At 42.5% G+C, this 23,111-nt stretch overlaps 2 protein-coding genes across 10 annotated transcripts in view; one reads left to right on the top strand and one right to left on the bottom strand.

Moving 5' to 3' along the window:
* Window positions 1-116: 116 nt before the first annotated feature.
* Window positions 117-11,133, top strand: CNOT8 (CCR4-NOT transcription complex subunit 8). 9 transcript variants are annotated; one of them, XM_077823590.1, is made up of 8 exons: window positions 117-452; window positions 1,236-1,337; window positions 2,259-2,385; window positions 5,465-5,658; window positions 7,253-7,414; window positions 8,288-8,432; window positions 9,325-9,435; window positions 9,741-11,133. In XM_077823590.1, the coding sequence occupies exons 3-8, from the start codon at window positions 2,269-2,271 to the stop codon at window positions 9,888-9,890; spliced, it is 879 nt and encodes a 292-aa protein (XP_077679716.1). In that variant the 5' UTR covers window positions 117-452; window positions 1,236-1,337; window positions 2,259-2,268; the 3' UTR covers window positions 9,891-11,133. The 9 variants fall into 9 exon arrangements, with proteins under 9 accessions (XP_077679716.1, XP_077679712.1, XP_077679720.1 ...); XM_077823586.1 differs by having other exon boundaries at window positions 2,244-2,385; XM_077823589.1 differs by lacking the exon at window positions 117-452 and adding an exon at window positions 629-954 and having other exon boundaries at window positions 2,244-2,385.
* Window positions 11,134-12,577: 1,444 nt separating this feature from the next.
* GEMIN5 (gem nuclear organelle associated protein 5) overlaps window positions 12,578-23,111 on the bottom strand; it is a 35,820-nt gene continuing 25,286 nt past the window's right edge. The window contains exons 22-28 of the mRNA XM_077823992.1: window positions 22,664-22,783; window positions 21,859-22,069; window positions 20,831-21,088; window positions 19,755-19,917; window positions 18,628-19,192; window positions 18,043-18,139; window positions 12,578-13,231 (exon numbers count right to left, since the gene is read on the bottom strand). Coding sequence (XP_077680118.1) covers window positions 13,064-13,231; window positions 18,043-18,139; window positions 18,628-19,192; window positions 19,755-19,917; window positions 20,831-21,088; window positions 21,859-22,069; window positions 22,664-22,783 — 1,582 coding nt within the window. The 3' untranslated portion in view covers window positions 12,578-13,063. The remainder of the gene's footprint in view (window positions 13,232-18,042; window positions 18,140-18,627; window positions 19,193-19,754; window positions 19,918-20,830; window positions 21,089-21,858; window positions 22,070-22,663; window positions 22,784-23,111) is intronic.

The raw sequence follows: 23,111 nt of genomic DNA, 5'->3' as shown, positions 1-23,111 counted from the left end.
GCTACAGTGGCCCTTTTCCCCCACCGTTGCGCAGGCGCCCTTCGAACAAGACGCTCTGCTCCCCGCCACGCCCTTGCGCACGCGCATTCGGGCAGCCTATTGCCGCCCTACCAATCGCTTGAGCAAGCTCGCGCCGCCGTTGGAACGAGCTGCGCGCACGGGCGGTTGGGCGGCGTGCCCCCTTCCCCTCCCCGCACCCGACAGAGCCTCAACTCTCGCGAGAAATTCTGGCGCTGGCGCAGCTGCGCAGGCGAGGTCCGGCCGCCCGCCAGCCCGCCTCGGGACGCGGCGGGGGGAAGGGAGGGGAAGGAAAGGAGCAGACAAGCCACGGCCGAGTGAGGGCTAGAGCGGCCGGCGGGAAGTGGCGGCTCAGGGCCCAGCTTCCCTTCCCCAGCCCGCGCTCGCTCCCTGCCTGTGCGCCTGTGAGGAGACGGCCCTGGCGGAGAGAGCAGGTGCCGTGCGGGGAGGCCCCGTTAGACGCTCCCTGAGGGGAGCTGAGCGGGGAGAGGGACGGAGGGGGAGGGGGAAGAAGAGGCGGGGCTGGGGAAGAGGTGGGGGGGGGCTGCCAGGGTGAAAGGGGTTGGGTGGGGAGCAGAGCCCCCCCCACCCGTTGCCCCCCCGTGGCTAGCGATGGGTGCTGTCGGCGGGGGGGGTGATGGGAGCCTCTGGATTATTTTTGTGCCTTTTTATTTCCGTTGTGAGAAGTCTCTTTGAAGGAACGTGGGAGGTTACTGGGGGCTATTTCGCTGCCCTCCCGTGGCCTGATTTAGCCCCCCCCCCTTCTTAAAGGGGATTTACATGCCCCTCCACGAGACAGACCCAGGCAAAGAGCGTCTCCTGCGTGCTGCTAGATCGTTTGGTGGAGGCCTCGTCCCCGAGCACAAGTGTGGCTGCCCTCTTCTCGGGAACAGTAAACACAGTGTTTCTGACTGGTGGCAGATTGTACTGGAAGCAGTAGGTGCAAACTTCCTCTTCGGCTGTGTACCCCATTCCTGAGCTGCCCACTAATAATGAGGCTAAGGCTGAGGCTGCCAATAGGTTTGCCATTTACGTGGAGACCTGCCCACTAATAATGAGGCTAAGGTGTCCATGTGTCCTGATTTAAAAGGGCAGTCCCAATATTCAGGGCTTTTTCTTATATAGGTGCCTATGATCCCCCACACTCCGTCCCGATTTTTCATTCTTGCTATCTGGGCACCCTAAACGAGGCACAGATAGTATCTCATCTCTTATAGGCTGCCAAAAAGCCAAAGATGGTAACAGCATAATCTCAAGGGTGGTGTGTTTCCTCTTCTATCTGTCATGGCAGTAAGGACATTTTGGAAAAACTAGAGTTGGTAAGAACCAAAAGGCCTACATTGATGATATTAAACTTAACAAAAGTTTAATTCCTTGGCAGGTAAAACAATATTAATCAGCACGTGCTTTCATAAAGTTTTTGGTGGACTGTTTAGTTTCACTGCAGCTTCTGTAAATAACTCTAGATGCCTTTCATGTTGTAACTTGCTATAATCTTGGTGCTTGTCTACACGTGGTTTTCATACTGCTTTAACTATCAGCACAATCCCCTAATGTGAGTGCAGTTATACCCACGTGTTTAGCCCCATAAATGTATCAGAATAATCTTTACTGTTATAACTGTCCGCACTAGAGGTTGTACTTATGTAACTATATCCACATAAAAGCTCACTCCTTACCGGAATAGTTAAACTTCTACAAAATCTTTGTAGAACAGGCCTTGGGGAATTAAAACAGAGCAGCACACATCTTTCAATAACACTGCAGTAGGGAGCTATTTACTCTTACTTTCTAGCCCTAACAGAACAACACTGTTGCAAAAGCTGTACAGAATTAAGGTATTAGTTCCTTTTAGGCTTGTAGAAATAGGCCTTACACTTGGAGTGCAGACCTAAAAAAGGAGAGACACTCGCTTGTATCAATTGGACTTAGTAGTCCTAGATACCTTCTGCCAATTTAAAACAGGTTTTGCTTCTTTCTCTTACTGCGTATTGCAAGAATATTCTAAAATCAGGAAATAATTTAGTTTAATAACTCAAATATGCCACCTGAAGCTGATACCCCAAACTAAGAACATGCCATTCTAACTTTGTTGTTGTGATCTGATTTGTCGAGATGTATTAATATAAAGTAATGTGTTTGTGTGTGCTTACTGCACTGTGCTGATTAGGTTACACAGCTTGCAGTTCTACACTACCCTACTTACCATCCAACTTTGACATCAGGTGTTTCTACTCCAGTTCCTGCAAGATGCCAGCAGCAATTGTGGAGAACAGTCAGGTGATCTGTGAAGTATGGGCAAACAATCTGGAAGAAGAAATGAGGAAAATTCGAGAAATAGTTCTCAGCTACAGCTACATCGCAATGGTAAATATGCTGTACTTCAGTGATCACCTACCTGACTAAACTGAGGAATTTCAATGCGGGTAACTTGATTGCTCGTATATAAATATAAGTGTATTCTAATGTCAATTTAAGCTAAATAGTAAGTGGAGGAACAGTTGGAAAGCTGCTTGGCATTTAAAATTTTACTTTTTTTTTTTTTTTTTTTTTAATATATGGTCTTTCTTCAATATCTTGCTTAGCATTTATGTAGATTCTCTGTGAAATCACATAAGTATACAGTGAGGCTTGAAGCCATGTTGAGCAGCTGAGATCCGTTAATGCTTAACAAGTAGGAATGTGGTATTTTGTTCATTTTATAGAGTTTAAAAATAATTAAGATGCTTAGTTAGTTATGTAGCTAGCATATTTTTCTTTTGAATGGCTAGTTCATATTGGCTTCATGCTGGTATATGGCAATAGGCACACAAGTCACAACTTGTTCGCTAATAGGATTGGTCACCTTTTATAATGGCCAGGCACTGCTGCCTTATAGGAAAGGAAATGATTTGGGCTTGAATTTCATGTTGTTGTTTTTTGTTCAGATAAATCTGTTTAAAAAGGCCCAAGAATCTTGTGGAGAAACAGTTTCAGGAGGGGCGTTTTGTAGGGGGAACTTTCAGACCCTTAAACCCCCCCTTCCTCCCCCCCAGCTGTAAGTTTTACTTCATGACATATGTCATAGTTACAGTATTTACAAAAAAAACCTTTATCTTCACTTAGTGTCTCTAAAATCCAAGGTATCCAAATTCCTTTAGGAATGCACACTTCAATTCTGAGTACAGTAGTAGCCACTTAGAAATGGGATAATTACCATCAGTAGCCATATTTGCCTTTTGAAGGTAGAGAGCTCCATATATGCGGTGGTACAGAAAAGAGACAATTTTTAATGACCCTCACTATGCAAGTGTGTAAATATGAATCAGTTCCATCACCACTGAAATGCACACACACCTGGATGGAACGTAAAGGTGCTGAAGCAGGAGCTTCCTCCTTTCCCATCTATAACCTCTTCCTTTTTGAGCTTTAAAAGTTGAAGTTTAAGTTGAAGTTTGTTACATGACAATTCCATGGCCACACTGGTGTCTCCTCTGCATGATTGCCATTGAGGAATCAGGCAGAAGAGAGATGTTTGGCTGTGGAAGAGACTGTCAAATACATAAGGTTGAATTCTTCTCTTGTATACACTTGCGTTTCCCATTAAATTAGACTCTAGAAGATTCATGAGCATATCTGTGGGTGGAATTTACCCCACAAATCTGAAATAATAGTAGAGAACACACAAACTGTTTTTCATATATATTTTCTCCATTATTAATGTCCCTTTTTCTTTACGTTTTGTTCATACAGAAGTTTCTTATCAGTTTAGGGCACCTGGGGTGTTGTCTAGTAGTGTCTCTCAAAAGCAATCATTATCGGCCACAGCATGGGAGATCACACAACAAGTAACCACTGTGCTGATTTTTAAAGTGTTTTGAGGACAATACGCAGTCCGCCGATATAAAATAGGTTTTAGCAAATATTGGGGGGATAAAGGATTTATTCCAGGAGGGGGAAAAAAGTCTCAAGATATATGCAGCAACATTATAAACTGAAAGAAAGGGCACCATTGATAAGTGAATAGTATCAGGAGCTAACAAACTGTATCACCACAGAAAGATTATTTTTTAACGGAGGCCTGTGAATGAAATAGAAATTGTCTAAAATTGCAGTTTCTCTTAGCATTCTCTAAACTTTTTGTTCACTTAATCCAGTTTTATTCTAGTTGTTCAAAGGGTATAAATTGTCCATCAGGTGTTCTAGTTGTTAGATATAATTGGGGGATTTGACTTTAAAACTGTGAGCAGACTAGCCTTCTGGCTGGGAAGTAAAAGTAAAATGGCAGCTCTCCCTAAGAAGCACCAAAACCATTCAGGGAGGGGTATTTAATTTTTTGTACTTTCCCTTTACAAGTGTTTAAATCAGTAGCAGTGTAGTGTATGCGGTGTGTGGTGCTGGTTTCAAAAACATAGCAAAGAAAAGAAAAATTCTTCATTAGGAAATGAGTGTAAACCTATTGAGTGTGTTTTTCCTGAATTTATCTCCCAGCTTCCTGACTTCCAAACCAAAAAAAAAAAAAAGTGATTTTTGCTTATTATTAATGAAGAGACAGATTAGAAACAGAAATACGGAGTGATTGTTGCATTGTCAGTGTATTGTACGCGTTGGCCCGAGTGTTACCATTCCATACCGAAAGTTTTGTTATGGACGGGAATGCCTGTAAAATTCTGAGATGAAATGCTTGCAATAGACATAAATCACAGGATGCCCACAGCTGAATTGTTCATCAGCTACATCATCCATCCCCCAAATTTTAATATGGGTGTATACAGTCAATGAAAAATATCCCATTTTTGTATATCCCATGGGAATACTTGAATCATGTGATGTATAATATCACTTTGAGTATGTGTACCCAGAATAGATTAAGGGCCCTGTTCTTTGGTCTGTGTATGTATGTTTGTGTTGATGGGGTTGTGTGTGCACACTTCTCCCCTAGAATTTCCAAAGTGTGCTGTAAAAGCTGTTCAGCTCAAGTATTCTTTACCTCCCTCATACAAACGTTTAACCTTTGTTTAATGTGAGGAATCATTAACACTTACTAATTTGTAAAAGCAGGTATATCTTAAGGCTAGGCAAAATTTCTTACGTGGAGCTATCGTTCTAGGTTCAGGATGGCTGAATTATGGGGAAGTTTTCTTTACCTTACTCTCTCATCCTGTCTGAGTTTACATTTTGGTTCTAAATATTATAAGATCTTATGTATTAGTATTCCTTCCTGCTCACTGTACTGCATCTGTATTGCTAAGGGGGCCAAGTATGGATTTCATGGTTTCTGTATAGAGGTTTAGGGTTGTGTAGCAAACAGCACTGGGAAAAAGCTGGCAAAGTAAATACTGTAATTATATATAAAATAAATAAATAAATAAAGGATGGGAAGTTTAGTAATGAGAGCTGCTAGTGTCAGACTGAATGTGCAACTTACTACTATAGCAAGGTTTAACTTTTCATGCTCCTTTCCTAGGACACAGAGTTTCCAGGAGTCGTAGTTAGGCCAATTGGTGAATTCCGCAGCTCCATAGATTATCAGTATCAACTTCTTCGGTGTAATGTTGATCTCCTGAAAATCATCCAGCTGGGCCTAACTTTCACGAATGAGAAGGGGGAATATCCTTCTGGGATCAACACCTGGCAGTTTAACTTCAAATTCAACCTTACGTAAGTCTTCTGAGTCAGAGAACAATCCACTACTCCCCGCTCTTCCCATTATACTTCGACCAGGCGACAGCATGTTTCAGCGTGTCCATTGCCAGCAATTGAGGCTGCACCAGGAAAATTCAGATCTCAGCATAAAAGGACTAAGTTGTGAGCCTTTCTGACACCATGGAAGATATTTGACTTTCAGGAGTATTACAAGTCTTGTTAAAATGTTGCTCTTGAACCGAGCTTTGTAACATGTTGTTTGCTTGATGGTACCACTAGATAATTTAGGTCCAGACCTTGAGGTACCTTACATTTGCTTTTTGGAACCTGAAGGACTCTTCCAGGTTATGATTTTCTTTAAACTCCATCTCCATTGTCCAGAAATAACAGATCGGCGCTTTCTTCTGGTTCTGCAACACTTAAAATCTATACCTTTTCCCAGAGCTGTGCTGGAGTATTAGATGTGACCTAAGCCAAGAAATATTAACCAAACTCCATTAGCTATCCAGCAGCACTAATCTTGTCAAATGGAACAGGGCAGCGGTTCTCAATCTTCTCCATATCATGACTCCATGTAACAGCTGAAATAAGTTTCAGGACCCTTTCACATCTAGCCATAAAGAAAGGGTGGGTGTGCACGATAGTCGAACTGGCTGGAAATTTTGTGACAGAATGTTTTTCTGTCAGAAAATGGCAATTTGTCAAAAGCTAAAAGGCATCAATTCCAACAAAATTTAATTTTGAACAAAACAGAAAAAGCCTTTCAGTAATGTCAAAATGTTCTGGTTTGTCACTTTTGGAATGGAATGTTTTAGTATTTTTTTTTAAACTGCTTTTTGTTTTGATATTTCTTTAATATTAACATTTTTTAAAATTAAAAATGTCCATATGAAAGAAACATTTTGATTGACCCAAAACAAATTTGTTTTGAGATTTCATTTTGTGGGAAACTTCAAAAACTTTGTTCTCGTTCTGTTTCAGAAGGGGGGAAAAAATTAACTGGTGAAACAGAAAATCCTGTTCCTGCCGAGCTCTGTGTGATACATCCCTTCTCCCCCTTCCTGGTCCTGTTTGAGAGGCCACAGAATAGGCAATAATTGGGAGTGAAAAAAATACAATTTGATTTCTCAAATGGCATTGGAGATTAAGGAAAGTAATACATGCAGAGATGTGCAATGGCCTTTACTATAACAACTCTGCTGACTGTATTTGAGCCACATCTGCGCACTTCTGAGACAAAAATCTGTTTTTTGCTTCTGCTAGCTGCAGAGGCAACAATGCTCAGAAACTGTCAGCCGACACAGTAAAGGTGGGTTCTTCTGGCTTGGACATCAGCAGTGGAATTAATAACAAAGTTACAATTGCAGAATCGCTTATTGTTGGGGCTGCACAAGCCAGAAAGATCGTAGGTGGCGGTTGCAGTTGCACCAGCAGTTTAGAGAACATTTTTACCTGTAATCTGAATTGATACGAAGTTCCCTGAGACATAAAAAACAGTCCAGTGTTGCCATTGTCAGTGTTTTGAACTGAAGTATTTGGAGAATCCTTCTTTGTAGCTAGGAGCCTGCCAGATCAGCACATCTAATGCAAAGCTGCCTTTCTCTTTTAGGGAGGACATGTACTCACAGGATTCCATAGACCTCCTTGCAAACTCTGGGCTGCAGTTCCAGAAGCATGAGGATGAAGGGATTGATACCTTGCACTTTGCAGAGTTGCTCATGACTTCAGGGGTGGTCCTCTGTGAGAATGTGAAATGGCTCTCATTTCACAGGTTGGTGCAAGAGGAATTGAAAGTGCGTTGCTTATCAGAGAATATTGAAGCAGCAAAATGAATAATCTTGTCAGATTCACTCCCACCTTTGATCTTAATGAATAAAACACAGATTTTAAGGAGATGAATTTATAACTAACACACTCTAGTTTCAGTTTTTCAGCTAGGTAAACCTGATTGTAGCCAGTGCTGGCAAACTCTGGACTTCTAAAACTTTCCCCTTTGAAAGCAGGAGTTATTAACAGAAAACTGAAATAAAAGAATAAGGAACTGTTTATTAAACTCCGAACTCATGTGCATTGTAAACTAAAGGTTTTGTTTTCTCTGACCCTACCACAGTACTGCTTTCTCTCTTTTATGAGTATCATTAGTATGTATGTTTACTGGACAGGGGAAGAGGTCTGTGTAGCTGAATTGCCCCTCTTGTAATTGGCTTCTTGAACTACTTAACTGCATAGCCACTTTCTGATCTGTCACTCACCCAAGTATCCCTCCTGGAGGTGAGGATGCAAGGCATGGGACCCTAGGCTTTATGCCTTCTCTTCTTACCTATTGCACGTTGCTCCAGCCACTGAGGCCAAGTTTACACTAGGAAAAAGGGTGTTTTTCTTCCAACAATATAGCTTTTTTGTGTGTTTCTCTCATTGTACAATCTTAGTGTAGACAAGGCAAGTGGTAGGGGGTCCTACCTTATCGTTGGTGGTTGAGGTGAGCCCTACGCTTCCATGTGGGGAAGTTAGTGAAGTTTTATAAGCAGCTGAGATGTTAGGGTCTGAATGATATGCAATAGAGAGCCATCACTGTGAGGAGGGGGATATTGCTTTTGGTTGTGGCTGCTGCTGACTTACCAGATTTTGCACAATTCTCTCTCAGTGGCTATGACTTTGGCTACATGGTGAAACTGCTAACGGACTCCAGGCTTCCAGAGGAGGAACACGAGTTCTTCCATATCTTGAACCTTTTCTTCCCATCCATCTATGATGTCAAATACCTAATGAAGAGCTGCAAAAACCTTAAGGTATTTAGTTCCTGTCAGTAACTGTGCTAAGAACATATTGGGATTTGCCTTGTTTATAACATTCTATACATAAGTGTGTAATAAGCCAAAACAGGGGTTGGTTGCAGATGTACAGTATTTTAAAATTTAGTGGTGAGGGGTAATTCCTCTGGCTGTAGCCATGTAATGGCACTATGTACATACGACAGAAAGGTTTGTTCTACCTCCTCTGCTCTTTTGACTAATCAATTAGGGAACAGTTCACAGGATTCATAGGGTACTTATTTCTGAAGCCTGCTTAGACTGGGCATACTTTTCCTGTCTTTGAAAAGATGTGGATCAGCATTTTCCTTTTAAATGAATTATTGCATGACTTGGATAACTGCTAAACGCTGAAATCTGTTCATCAACTTCCAAGCATTGTTTGGATTACCAGTCCGAGTTTTTCCCTTCTCCAGAGCTGAGTTGTTGTTTCCTGTGGTATGTCATCTGAGCACTGGCATGCCCAAGTTCTCACCCCAACTCTGACAATGTGGCTTTGGGCAAATATTTAACCTCTCTCTGCCTCCTTCCCTTGTCTTCAAAATGGGAAGAACATGTACCTACTTCCCAGCTGCATTGAGGTTGTATTAGTGTTTGCAAAGTGCTTGGAAGATAAATAGCCCCTTAGTTGCTAAATATTACTCTTTCTATGCTGTTGAACTGAGAACTCGGGCATTCCGGTGCTCAGATGACCTAGCACGTGTCACTCAGTTCAGGCTCTTTTGTTTTTTTAATCAATATTGGTACATCGGCTGTGATTAACTCTAAAGGCAGCCATTAACCTTCACGTCTAGAGGAAGCATGGTATGTGGTAGCACTGGGAGGGGAGAGATTCCAGGTTATTAAATCAGTGTTTTTTCTCTCATTGTAGGGAGGCCTTCAAGAAGTTGCAGACCAGCTGGATTTGCAACGAATTGGACGACAGCATCAGGCAGGATCAGACTCTCTGCTCACAGGAATGGCATTCTTCCGAATGAAAGAGGTATCCCTGGCCCCTCTCCTTCCAACAGCAAGATGAGGGGGAACATGGTTTATGGCCTGACTTTTCTATCCCTGCATGCACTCCCTGGCACTTTCATTTTTGAATCCTTATTGTCAGCCCTTTAGGCCTTAGACTAGCAGTCATGAGACTTGGTAGTGTTGGCAAAAATTTCTTCTCCACCTATCCCCTCCTTGTGGGTATGCTGATTGCAGTCACTTCTGGAGTGGAGGGTGGCATTTAACAGAGCTGAACTTTGGGGTCAAAAGCACTATAAGAAATGGAGAAATATTATTTTTCCCCTACAGTTGTTCTTTGAGGACACGATTGATGATGCGAAGTACTGTGGGCGGTTATATGGCCTTGGCACCGGAGTGGCACAGAAACAGAATGAGGATGTGGACACAGCCCAAGAGAAGATGAGCATCTTGGCTATAATCAACAACTTGCAGCAGTGATAACTGGGTACCACTCAGCAAGATATGGTCCCGGCAGCTGCAGTCCTAATCTGTTTCCAGCAGTCTCTCTCATGCAAATGACGTCTAACAGTATGCATTTGGCATGAGGACTAGAGGTTTGCTGAAGACAAAAGATGCTCTTCATTTTGATTCAAACTTAGAAGAGGGGAGTTTATAACAATGCCAGCATTGATGACTTGCCATCTTTTTAGTACCAAGGACAGGAGAGACACAATTAACGTATATACCTCTGTTTTCTTCCTTTTAAAATGTACTGAATCTGCAAGGAAGACTTTACTCCAGAACATTCAGCAGAACTGAGGTTCTGAAATGCCAGTGAAATCAGACACACAAATGCATTTGCAGATTGTGCTTTAAGAAGCTTATTTTAAATTTTTTTGTTGGCTGTAAGGTTGACATCTGCTCCTCACCCTTTGCTTGTTTTTATCTTTGGTATTCTGTAGAAGTGACCCACTCGTTCGTGGCAGAGTTTTGGATAGGATAATGTAAGAGACTTTCCCTGGAGCTAAAACATTCAAATAGTTGTGTCTTGGTAACAGTCAGACATGGTGTATTTGGAGCTGAGGTGACCACCTTCATAGCTCCTAACTTTGTACAATTTCGCACTTTCTTTAGGATGGTTGTGCCAGAGAGGTGTGTCCCACCTGTAAGACTAATCTATCTTCTCATAGATATTAATACAATAAACTGTTCTGCAATAGTTTAAAATGGCCTAGAAGTTTGCCTTTTCTAGAAGAGATTTGTAACAGTTTGGACCAAAATTGATGCTGACTTCAGCCACTTGGTATTACCTGATAACATGGAAGATTTTACCCTTTTCATTTCAGCATGAGCAAGATTAGTAGGTGCATAAATGTGTAAAAAGTGGCTCTAGTTTTATATTTTAGTGATTTAACAGCCTGGCAAAGCAATTGGATTTCCCTTTTATAGAGATAATATCCCCAGGGTGGGAGGCTCACAATTCTGACTTTTTTTAAAATTAGATATTCTAAAAGTACACACCTATATTTTTGAACAGCTTGGAAATATGTTTAAAAAAAACCCCAAAACTTATGCCTAGAGCAAATTAAAACTATTTCTGAGTCTTGCATTTTAACAAGCTTATAAAAATTCTTGATTTTTTGCAATGATTAAAATGTTATAAGCTGGTATTTAAAATGCATGTAAATACTATTGATGTTTTTAATTTTGTAAAATAAAGATTTTTTTTAACCAGTTATAAGTTTTGGTTTTTCTACCTCATTCTAACACTTACTGAAATTACTGAACTTGCAGCAGCACCTCATGGGGAGCAACTAACAGTTCTACCTTAATCTCTTCCTAAATTCTCTACAGGTAAATGCAGCAGGATATGAGCATGGCAGCACTGACCAGACAGACTAATAATGCAACTGTGCTTCATCCAACAATTAATGGATCTTTATGTGCTGCACATTGCCAGTTCTGGGATACCCATTAACTAACTCCAGACAGCTAGTTTGTATCTTAGGACCGATTATGTTGGGAGGATTCTACGGTTCAGAAAAGGGAACGAATACATGATTAGAGGGTAGCTGTACCCCAGCCCTAAATACTTAAGCAAGAGCCTGGTTGTTAATGGCAGCTGAAGTAGTTTGGCTGTTGGCTCCCAGGTCTGTTGAGGTGAGAAACAGAACAGAGTTTTCTTATGCTGTGTTCTCTTGGAGCTTTGCCAGCATGTAAGGCCGGTTTGCAGTGGAAGGTGACTGTTTCCCTTTTATATCATGTCTCATGGTGATGGCAGCACCTTCCTCCATGGCATGGCTATGCCTGCCTTGGCAGAGGGTGAAGGGACTTCCTTATGGAGCAATAGCACCCTCTTCTGGTTTCCAGGTATCTTGCCTTGCACACAAGCAACATGATTCTCGGGTTACCCACTTCTCCGTAGACTACCTACAAGGGGTTCATCAGACCACCTTTTGGGACTTCAGTTCTATAAATAATCTTTTCCTGAATATAATGAATATGCTGCTACCTATCTCTGCTCTGCCAAAGCAGCTTTAATACTCTCCTGTTCAGCTTTCCCTTTAAGTCAAGCGTTGGACCAGAACAAGTGGTACATTCCCTGTGCTCCAGCTTTTCTCATCTTGAATTTCCTTGCCCTAGCTGCACCATGTATGGAAATCCATCCCTCAACACTCGCTGGTCTCAGTTACAGGGGTTACCTGAGCTGCGTGCAGTGCTCTTACTCAGCAAAACTTGCTTATGCTGGGCTGAGAGGGAAGAACTGACATTTCAAATTAAACAAGCAAAGCCTTATGTGAATCCTGAGGCTAGCTGTACAGAAAATATTACAGGTCAAGTTACTTGGTTCACCTTTAACACTTACTGATTACACATACCAAACGCCTTGATCTTTTACTGCCCACCTGAACTACTGTTAAGGCCAAATATACCATCAGTGTAGTAGCAGGAGGAAGCTACTTTCCTCTTCAGCAAACGTTCATAAGAGGTTGCCACTCCTACCTTCCCCTAAGATGATGAGACTTAGTTTAGTCATGAAAAATTTATCATTTAACAGAACTGAACCTAAAGTAGCATATGGTACAATGTGAATAAAACTTGACTGTCAGCTAAATTCTAATACACTTCAAAAAATAACCTCTGGTTCCTTTCTCCCCAATCACCTTTCAAATGAAATTCAAAGCTCAAAAGGTAAGACTTTTATTCAGAGAGGAAGCAAAACACTCTCCCCCTAAAAACAAAAAACTCATGTGCCCAAGACAAACTGGTTAAGTAGTAAGTTGCTTAAAATTAAATCAAGTTACTGCTCTTAATTAGATGGCAACTGCTACCTTTTCACTGCCAAAATGTTGATGTCTAATTTGGTGTTACAAGTGTTATGTAAATTCAAGGGCTTCTCTGGCATAATTTCCCCTCCCCAAAAGTTTAAGGGCCATAGCTTTCCACTTTTACAAGCACAGTATCGATTATGGAGCTGTAAAGGGCCATTAGTAACTGACAGTTAGGGGGAGTCTGTATATAAACTTGATTTTTGGTACTCCATTTTCTAGAACAAAGCATCCTCCAAAGTATGGTGACCACAGAGACAGTCCTTCACTTCAAAAAGAACAGTACAGCCCTGGCTTGGAGTAGCTGCTGGTAACTCAGGCTGCCCGGGCTTGAATATAACTTCACGTTAAGAACTTTCTGCTGATCTTTTCATAAACTTTAGCTCTGCTGTATTTCCTAACCAGGTCCAAGGCCTGTTGCTGCAGTTCTGGACTCAGTTCTGTGGGGCACTGGGATCCAATGTGAAGTAGCACAAGGCCACACTCCAGCACATCTGGGAAAGGGAAGACCTGCAAAGAGAACCATAGACATTAGCTGCTCTTTAAACAGGGTGGTACTAGCACGTAAAGTAATTCAGGAGAGGGAAACCATCTGTGGAAATATTGCTGACAGTGACACAAAGTGGAAGAGCACTTGGGAAAAACAAATCTTTTGCTGCAGTTTTATGCACTTCCCTTTTCTAATACAGAATATATTTGTGTTTAGCAGAGTTTGTTTCCTCCTTCTTGAGCTTGTATTCAGGATCAGAACGGCTAACTTCTCCTTTTAATACAGAATCCAGAAGGGTAGGGGATGAGGACAAGCACAGGTGGCTTTATATTGATTTTTTTAAAAATATCACCTTAATTAATCCTAATTTTAGCAGTTAGTGCTGGGCTAGTAAGAAGTGTTTATTTACACATGGTGAATTGCCTGCCAGGTGCAAACCTCTCGAGACATCTACAGACTTATGTGTAGTGCTGGTGAGGAGCCACTGGTCATGATACACGTAGGAACCAGTGACATAAGGCAAAGGTTGGAGAGAGAGTCCTCGAGGCTGTTGCTAGGTAAGAGATTGAAGTCCAGGAATCTCCATGGTAGCATTCTCTGAAATGCTTCCAGTTCCATGTGTGGGGCCAGTTAGACAAGCAGAACTGCAGGGTTTCAGGGCATGGATGAGACGATGGTGTTCGAAGGAGGGATTTAGGTTTATTGGGAACGGAGGAGTCTAGATGGAAAGGACATCTCCATCTAAACCAAAACAGAACCAGAGGTCAGAAGTTTTTAAAAACTAAAGCGTAGGGGAAAGCTCACAGGTGTGGAAGACAGACATCCCTTAGGGGAGGATTTATTAAGGAGGATACTTTGTATCCTACAAAAGCAGAGAGGATAGAAGCTGATAAAAAGTACAGGTAGGAGCTGAAAAGGAACAGTCAAATGAAAGAGTTCCATTCAATTACATCAAATGAAGGCAGGCTTTATTGACAGATTTTATAAGTGCTTGTCTACAAATGCAAGAAGTCTAAATACAAAGATGGGTGAACTCAAGTTCTTTGTACTAAATGAAGATATTGATAGAACAGGCATCACAGAAACGTGGTAGAATGATGATGATGAATAGGACATGGTAATACCAGGGTACCAAATATACAGGAATGAGAGTAGGTCGTGCTCGTGGGGAAGGGCACTATCTGTGAAAGAGTCAAATATAGTAAAAATCTTAAATGAATCAAGCAGTACCATAGAATCTCTAAGGATAGAAATTCCTTGGTTGAATAGGAAGAACATAGCAGTAGCAATATGCAATCACCATCCTGGTCAGGTGGTTGGTAATGACTGTGAAATGCTCAGGGAGATTAGAGAAGCTACACAAACAAAAAACTCCAATAATAATGGGGGATTTCAACTAACCCCCTATTGACTGGAACATGTCACCTGAGGATGGGAAGCAGAGATAAAATTTCTAGACATCTTCAGTGACTGCTTCTTGGAGCAGCTAATCTTGGAGAGAGAATTCTTGGTTCAGCCTTAAGTGGCGCACAGAATCTGGTCCAAGGGGTGAATATAGTTGAGCAGTTCGATAATAGCGACCATAATGTAATTAAATGTAACATCCTCAGAGGGAGGAAAATACCAAAAAAACCCCACTCCAGTAACACTTTACTTCAAAAAGGGAAACTGCACAACGAGTAGGCTGGTTCAACAGAAAGTAACAGGAACAGTCACAAGAGTGAAATGCCTGCAAGTTGTATGGAAACCTTTTAAAAACACCATGATGGAGGCTCAAACTACATGTATACTCCAAATTAAAAGAAACAAAAAACCAGTAAGAGGACGGGAAAAAAAAAAGCCACCATGGCTAAAACAGTAAAAGAGGAAGTTAGAGACAAAACAACAGTTTTTAAAAAATGGAAGTCAAATCCTACTGAGGAAAATAGAAAGGCGCAAAAACTCTGGCAAGTCAACTGTAAAAGTATAATTAGGGAGATCAAAAAAGAATCTGAAGAGCAACCAACAAAAGACAACAAAAAAAAAAACTTGCTGTTTTTGTAAGTACATCAGAAGCAGGCAGCCTCCCAAACAATCAATGGGGCCACTGGACAATTGAGGTGCTAACGGAGCACTCAAGGGAGACATTGCAGATCATTCATTTAGCTTTTCTGCATCGATCTTCACTGCAGAGGATAGGAGAGAGATTCCCACACCTGAACCAGTCTTTTTAGGTGACAAATCTGTCAGAGTGAGGTATCAATAGAAGTCGTTCTGGAACAAACTGATAAACTGAACAGCAATACGCCACCACGACCAGATGGTATTCACTTAATAGTTCTGAAGGATCTCAAATATGAAATTGCAGAACTACTAACTGGAGTATGTATCCTATCGCTTGAATCAGCTTGTGTGCCAGGTGACTGGCAGATAGCGAATGTAGCGCTGATATTAAAAAAAAAGGCTCCAAAGGCAATCCTGGCAATTACAGGCTGGTAAGCCTAACTTCAGTACCAGGCAAACTGGTTGAAACTAAAGAAGAGAACAGAATTATCAGACACCCAGATGAACAGGGTATTAGCATGGCTTTTGTAAAGGGAAATCATGTCTCATCAGTCTATTAGAATTCTTTGAGGGCGTCAACAAATGTGATTCCGTGGATATAGTGTACCTGGACTTTCAAAAAGCCTTTGACAAGGTCCATCACCAAATGCTCTTCATCAAAATAAGCTGCCACAGGATGAGAGGAAGGTCCTCTCAATGGATCAGTAACTGGTTAAAAAGATAAACAATGGGTAGGAATAAATGATCAGTTCTCACAGTGGAGAGAGGTAAATAGTAGGGTCCCTGAAGGATCTGAACTGGGACCAGTGCTGTCCAGCATACTCAGAAATGATCTGGAAAAAAGGGTAAACAGTGAGGTAGCAAAGTTTGCAAACAAATCAAAATTACTCAAGATAGTTAAGTCCAAAGCTGACTGAAAAACGTAAAAAGGGATCTCACAAAACTGGGTGACAAAACAGCAGATGAAATTCAGTGTTGCTAAATGCAAAGTAATGGACAATGGAAAATATAATCCCAACTATACATACAAAACGATGAGGTGTACATGAGCTGTTACCACTCAAGAAAGAGCTCTTGGAGTCATTGGGGATAGTTCTCTGAAAACATCTGCTCAACGTGCAGTGGCAGTCAAAAATGCTAACGGAATGTGAGGAACCATTAGGAAGGGGATAGATAATAAGACAAAAAACATCATGCCTCCACATAAATTCATGGTATGTCCACACCTTGAATACTGCATGTGGTTCTGATCACCCCACCTGAAAATAGATATATTAGAATTGGGAAAAGTACAGAGAAGGGCAACAAAAAAGATTAGGGGTATGGAACAGCTTTCATGTGAGGAAAGATTAAAAGAAGTGGGACTGTTCATCTTAGTAAGAGACAAATATGGGGGGATAGGATAGAGGTCTTAAAATTATGAATGGTGTGGAGAAAACCTGGATTTGTGCTGGAAATGGCCCAACTTGATGATCACTTTAGATAAGCTATTACCAGCAGGACAGTGGGGTGGGAGGAGGTATTGTTTTATGATCTCTCTGTGTATATAAAGTCTGCTGCAGTTTCCACGGTATGCATCCGATGAAGTGAGCTGTAGCTCACGAAAGCTCATGCTCAAATAAATTGGTTAGTCGCTAAGGTGCCACAAGTACTCCTTTTCTTTTTGGTGTGGAGAAAGTAAGTAAGTGTTATTTACTCTTTCACTTAACACAAGAACCAGGAGTCACCCAATGAAGTCAATAGGCAGCAGGTTTAAAACAAACAAAAGGAAATACTTTTTCACACAACGCCCAGTCAACCTATGGAACACCTTGCCAGGGGATGTTGTGAAGGCCAGAAGTATTACTGGGTTCAAAAGAAAAAAAAAGTACGTTCATGGAAGATCGGTCCATCAAGAGCTATTAGCCAACATGGTCAGGGACACAACCCCATGCTCTGGTTGTCCCTAAACCTCTGACTGCCAGAAGCTGGGGCTGGACAACAGGGAATTGATCACTCAATAATTGCCCTGTTCTGTTCATTCCCTCTGAAGCATCTGGCACTGGCCTCTGTCAAAGACAGGATACTGGGCTAGACGGACCATTCCTCTGACTCAGTATGACTGGTCTTATGCTCTTACATAATCACCATAACTAGTAAGGAATATTTTAAAAGTACATGAAAGAGTCACACAGGAGTGTAGTTCAAAGTTCTCGCTAGTGAGAAGACTCCTCAAAGTCCTTCTAACTATACTGAAGAAGTCATGTTTTGAGGAGGAAAATTACATCACAACAGTCTACAACACCTCACCCAACTAGGGAAGCTACTCATGTTGTGTGGCCCAGGAAACTTTTCTCAGGTTTAGTGCAAACAGTCTAACCAAGGAGATGATGACTGTAACCAACCAAACTCTCTCAATGCAACTTTTGTGTTGTGACTAGAGCCAATGGCAAGCTGCGATGTGTCTATCATTCATTTTTGGACTGCAGTGAAGTGGTTTCTCCTGTCCAGACATGATGGAGTACTTGTCTCTTTAAAGTGGCACAAACAAGTATATCCAGGCAAAAAGCAGCACTTTGCCCCTCTACCGACATCAGATAGTGCAGTGATGAAACACTTGGGCAAGCCTAAATCTAGACTGCTGCTTCCCTGGTGCACAAAAGTCAGAGGCCATTAACTGGCAGAACTGGAGAGCGCAATGGTAGCATAGCCCTTGAAGTGCTATCTTCTTTGGCCAAGAAACCACCTTATTAGCAAGCACCAAAGACTGTCATCTTATTGACCCGTACTACCCTACTTTAAACCTTACCTTTAAACTCTCCGGAAATTCTGCCAGCTTCTGGTTTGCCTCTGTAAGCTGTTTCATCAGCTCAGGCAGGGAAACTGGTTCCTTTGCTGCTTCTTTACTGTCAAGAGAATATAACACGTTACAATAATTGCTTTACCTAAGTGTACTGTCCCCACCTTCAAAGCAGGGGAGACGGGTGAACTAAACCAAACATGGCCACGTACAACTCTTGAATGACAAAGGCCAAACAAATCATGCACCAAAAGAGACAGAAATTCTTCTACCCAGCATGCCCTTTCCATTCTCCTGCCCTCCTAATGCATTGCTTAAGCTAGGCAGCATTAAGGCATTGTATATTTTAAGGGCATTTACTCATCTACAGTAAGCTTGGGAGTGTGGCAGTTCAGTTCGGAGATCTCCGACAATCCTTTGCCATCAGATGTGAATTCTCATTTGTTCAAGTTTTTGAAATGCCTGTGAACAGCTTCGGTGATTTTAGTTTCTCAGGATTCGTACAGTGAGTGAATTAAGCTGGAGGCCAGAGCAACTGCAAACTGAGAAAGCAGAATCTGATCTCACTCAGCACCTCGCTGTTTTGAAACCTACCACTGGCTCTGGCTGCTTGGGGACACCAGCCTGTCCGATTCAATCTCGGAGCTCACATGCATCTTGCTTTCCTGCGCGCCATCTTTTACGCTTTCCTGGAGGTTGTTTCTCTGGTGCTGGCGGATCATGTCTGCCAATGTCTGCTGGACCTCAGATACGTCCTTCTGGGTGCTCTGCAAAGCAGCATGCACTTCGGAAAGGAGCATTTTATAGCCATTCAATTTCAACTGCCTCTCCTCCAAATCACTTAAGCTAGCTGTTGTGTTGCTTTCTGTCCTACTGTTATGGTCTGCACTGGGTAGGTTTCCTTCCAGCTCGGCTGCAGTTTGATTAGCAATTTCTTCGGGGGAAGAGACAGGTGTGAGATGGCTCTGGTCAACAGCTGTCTGCTCACTAGGACATGGCACAGAATCCAGCACAGCCTGTTCTGAGACAAGGGAATCCTTGGGTAGGTTCCACCATAGATCATACAGCAGCCCATAAGCCACAAAGCCCTCTAAACTTCTGTAAGCCGCCATGCTCTGAGTGTTTGTGCTGTCCAGATTGTCTCTCAGATGATCACAGCCTGAAAGGGGATTGAAAAAAGCCGTGTTAAAAGGGTTTCTCCAAAACTATACATAGAACTGCCCAATGCACATATTTTGCAAAGCTATACAGCGGTCCAGATTCACTCTGGAGTTAGCTTCGAAGTGAAGTGAGCAGATAGGGACAGCTTCCTAACATTTACAGAGACCCCACAACTTCCAATGTTTTGGAAGCTAATTTATACAATAGGCATTGCCGTAGCAGATCATCCCTGGGGTCAATTTAGCCAGTATCCTGCTCAGGCAGTACCAGATGCTTCAGAGGAAGATGTAAGTAACTCTGCAGAGGACAATGATGGATTAACCGTGTCATAGGGGAAGTTTCTTCCTAACCCTAGGCAGTTAGTGGTTGGTTTACATCTTATATCTCCCTTACATAATGTTTTAACCTAACTAGTGTGAGCGTGGATGTGCTGATGGGAATGTCTCATTCTTTGCTAGATCTTAGTAGAACTCCAAAGCCCACTGAGTGGACTGGAGTTTATGGAGATCCCGCACTGAAGAGCTGCTCACAACGCCAGAAAAATGAAGGAGGAGATTTACCTTTGGGAAGGAGGAGATTGCAGATTTCTTGCATAAGAATAAAGTTCCCGGCATCATAGCTGCGGGTCACAGCTCCAAGAATAGCCTTCACTGCCTCATCCCATGAAGCTGTCTCATGGCTCAGCGCTGCTAGGGTCAGATCATGGGAGATATGGAACAGGAGCTAAAGGAAACAGCAGAGTCCTTGTTAAGAGTTTTGTTGCAAGCCACGAAGGGGTCTTCAGGATAACAGAAGTGCAGCCATATGCAAGGCTTGCAGGTTGTTTTCATTTTGAAAGGAAGCCAGTAGAGTCCCTCAAAACACATCACTTAACCCCAGCCAACTTTAACATGTGCCCCACTTAACTCTGCTACAATGTACATATCCTCTTTCAGCTGAGGAGGTCAAAGCACTTCAGAGTGACAAGCAGGACTATAGGCTTTACAATGGCAAGCATGCACCCTATTCTACAGCTGGGGAAACGGGAGTATACAGTGGTTAAGTAACTCATCCAAAGTCACACGGAGCCTGGAGCAGAGCTGGACACTGAACTGAGATCTCTTGGGTCTCAGTCTAGTACTTCAACCCTAAGAGCACTCTTCCCCTCCTAACATCTCTTTATACGGTCTTGAACCATCAACCTGGTCATGGGAACCAATCCAGTCTGCCACACAGTGAATGATTAGTGTTGTTGTGACCCTAGCCTTATAGTTACAGTTGTGTTTGCATTACAGTAGAACCCCTATTTTCCCTACTGGAGATTGAGGATTTCATAAAAATCAAAAACTTAATAAAAAGGAACATCTCAAAATTACAGTACGTCTGTTGCACCAGGTACAGTACGGGGCACTGCCTCACTTTCTTCTTGCCCTTCACACCACAGCAATGAAGGCACTGGAACGGGAAGACTTGTTTTTCATAGACATAATTTTCATTGTCTGATTCGTCCCTCCCCCCAGCCTTGGGAAAAATGGTTCATATCACTGCTCGATCATAAGATCAGCATTTGTAAAACCAAGGTTCTATTCTATTACCTCATCTTGTCCCCATTTTCAGAGGTGTGAGTGTTAGTACACACAGATTCTAGATAAATTACCTGTTTGGGATGTGTGTTGCTGGTGGCAGGAGGATACTCAATACTGTGCAGCTGCTCAAATACAGTCTTGGTCTGTTCAGTGGTATTCACACCAAACACGCTCCGCCACACCTCGCTCACCATCTCCAGGAAAGAGTCCTGGTTCCTCACAACCCAGCTGTGGTAACAGGGCAGGGAGCAGCTTTTCCGTTCAGTTGGATTCCTTTTGCTAAGGCATTTGCACAGCAATTCATTAAGGCAGAAAACTAGTCTTTGTCCCTGCAAGCGAAATGGAAGAATGTGCTGAACGGTTGCTAAATCCGAACATAAAGAAAAACCTTCAACGATACAAGAGTAGATTGAATAAACCCCCTTGACAAGTAAGTTCAGTGAAATCTTGTTTCACAAGTTCCGTGCTCCAGACATAGCTACTGTGGGATGATATTTATAGGCCAGAAGGGGACCCCTATGATCATATAGTCTGCCCTCCTCCAGAACTCAGGCCAGAGAATTTCGCCCACTAATTCCTGTATTAAGGCTTGGCTTGAGCTAGTGTGTATCTTTTACGAAGATATTGAGCTACGTATTCTTCCCACTGCTGACCTCTGCTTTGGTAGAGTGACCCCACTGCAGCACCTGATCTTAGCTGTATATTTTTTTTTAAAAAGTCACAGGACAATTCAACAATGGTAATGCATAACTTAAAAAAGACACATATGCTCTCCCAGGGTCCAGTTCTTCCCCCTTCGTGTGTTTTGGCATCTCTCTCCCTTTCACTCCTCCATGTTAAGATATCCTCATGCATACCTGTCTAGCTTAGATTGCAAACCACCAATGACAGGGATACTTTGCTTATCTCTGCAAAGTATCACATACACATTGCTACAGAAATAAACCTCGGGCAAAACCTTTCAGTCAGGAAGAACCCCAAAGGGAGTCTTCAGCTGGATCATAGCAGTATCTGGAGGCTGTTCTAATGCAAGGCGAATGGTTGCTAAATGGGTCTGTATCTGGAAGGAGCCTGTTGCTATAGGGATAAGCAAACTCACCAATAACCTTTCCTGTTGCTGAAGGACCTCCTGTGCCCCCACCCAATTCCTGGCCGATAGCAGCTCCTGAGCACATCTGAAAGAAAATGTTGTCGCCAGATCCTTTTCTCCAACTATCTGAGCCAGCTCCGCAGCCGTTTTAAGGGATGCCACATCCCCCTTTTTTGCCAGCACTTTAACTGCATCATAGGGAGAGGCAGCCCCCAGGTAACTAAAGAGAGAGATGAAAACTAATTAGCAACAGGTTAGTATTAAGATGTCATTTTCCCACTCCTTATTGCAGCAGCCTCAACCTGCGCTGTAGGAGTAGTGCCTCAGTTCCCCGTCTGTAAAATGGAGTTAACAGCACTTCCCTACCTCAAAGGCGTGTTGTGAGGATACAGACTGAGGTGCTCAGACACTAAGGTAATCAGGGCCATGTCATTAGTCACCAGAAACCATGGCCTCAACAGAGACACTGGATTTATGGCTCATTACAAGTCTGTAACCCACTTATGCCCTATAACTGCAAAATGCCAACTAAATTTTGAATGGTCTCTTGCAACACATGTTAACTCCTGATGCTTAACAATCTCTTCCACCTTGTATTTAGCTGTGACTCTCCCCGTACTTTCCCCTGACCTGAAGAAGAGCTCTGTGGAGCTCGAACGCCTGCCTTTTTCACCAACAGAAGTTGGTCCAAAACCAACAGTCAATTTCTCAAAAAACTCAGCAATTATGTTTAGAATAGTCTCTCAAGAAGAGCTAGGAATGTTCTCTCTTTTAGCCAGTAAGACAATGTTGTTCCCTTTTTGCTGGCACCTACCATTTGGCTGCCGTGGAATAATGACCATCTTTTTCCAGTATTGCTGCCCAGCAGGTGTAGAGATCGTTCAGGACTGGATCTTCTGGACGCAACCTGGCCTTGGCAATTACAATCGCTTCCCTGAGGCAAACAAGAGAAACTCTTATGAGAGAGTCCAGTTTAAAATATTACCTGCATACAGGCCCACACTTAGGCCCACTCCTTTCACCGCAGCAGTCTCCCTGGGGTTTCAAAAGGAAACTAGCTCAAGTATTTTAGGCCCAAGATGTAGGAGAGACTTATCTCAATGGATCAAGCTATTGGTTCAATTAATTACGGAATTCCACCTCCAGTAGCTGCAAATAGCTGATGCTTCTAAGGAAACCAAAAAATGCTAACACACCTGGCTGGCTATGTAATGCAGTGTGCCTAGGGGGAAAGTTTATTTAAAAATATGTATCTTGTTTAC

Source organism: Eretmochelys imbricata, chromosome 8 (assembly GCF_965152235.1).
Source record: "Eretmochelys imbricata isolate rEreImb1 chromosome 8, rEreImb1.hap1, whole genome shotgun sequence".
In the NCBI taxonomy this organism is placed as follows: Eukaryota; Metazoa; Chordata; order Testudines; family Cheloniidae; genus Eretmochelys; species Eretmochelys imbricata.
This window is presented reverse-complemented; position numbering and strand designations above follow the sequence as displayed.

Excerpts from the sequence above, each read along its gene's own strand:
- CNOT8 (XM_077823594.1), top strand. The coding sequence starts at position 2,269 with ATGCCAGCAGCAATTGTGGAGAACAGTCAGGTGATCTGTGAAGTATGG. Across the intron at positions 5,659-7,252 it reads AACTTCAAATTCAACCTTAC|GGAGGACATGTACTCACAGG; the intron begins GTAAGTCTTCTG and ends TTTCTCTTTTAG. Across the intron at positions 9,436-9,740 it reads CATTCTTCCGAATGAAAGAG|TTGTTCTTTGAGGACACGAT; the intron begins GTATCCCTGGCC and ends TTTCCCCTACAG.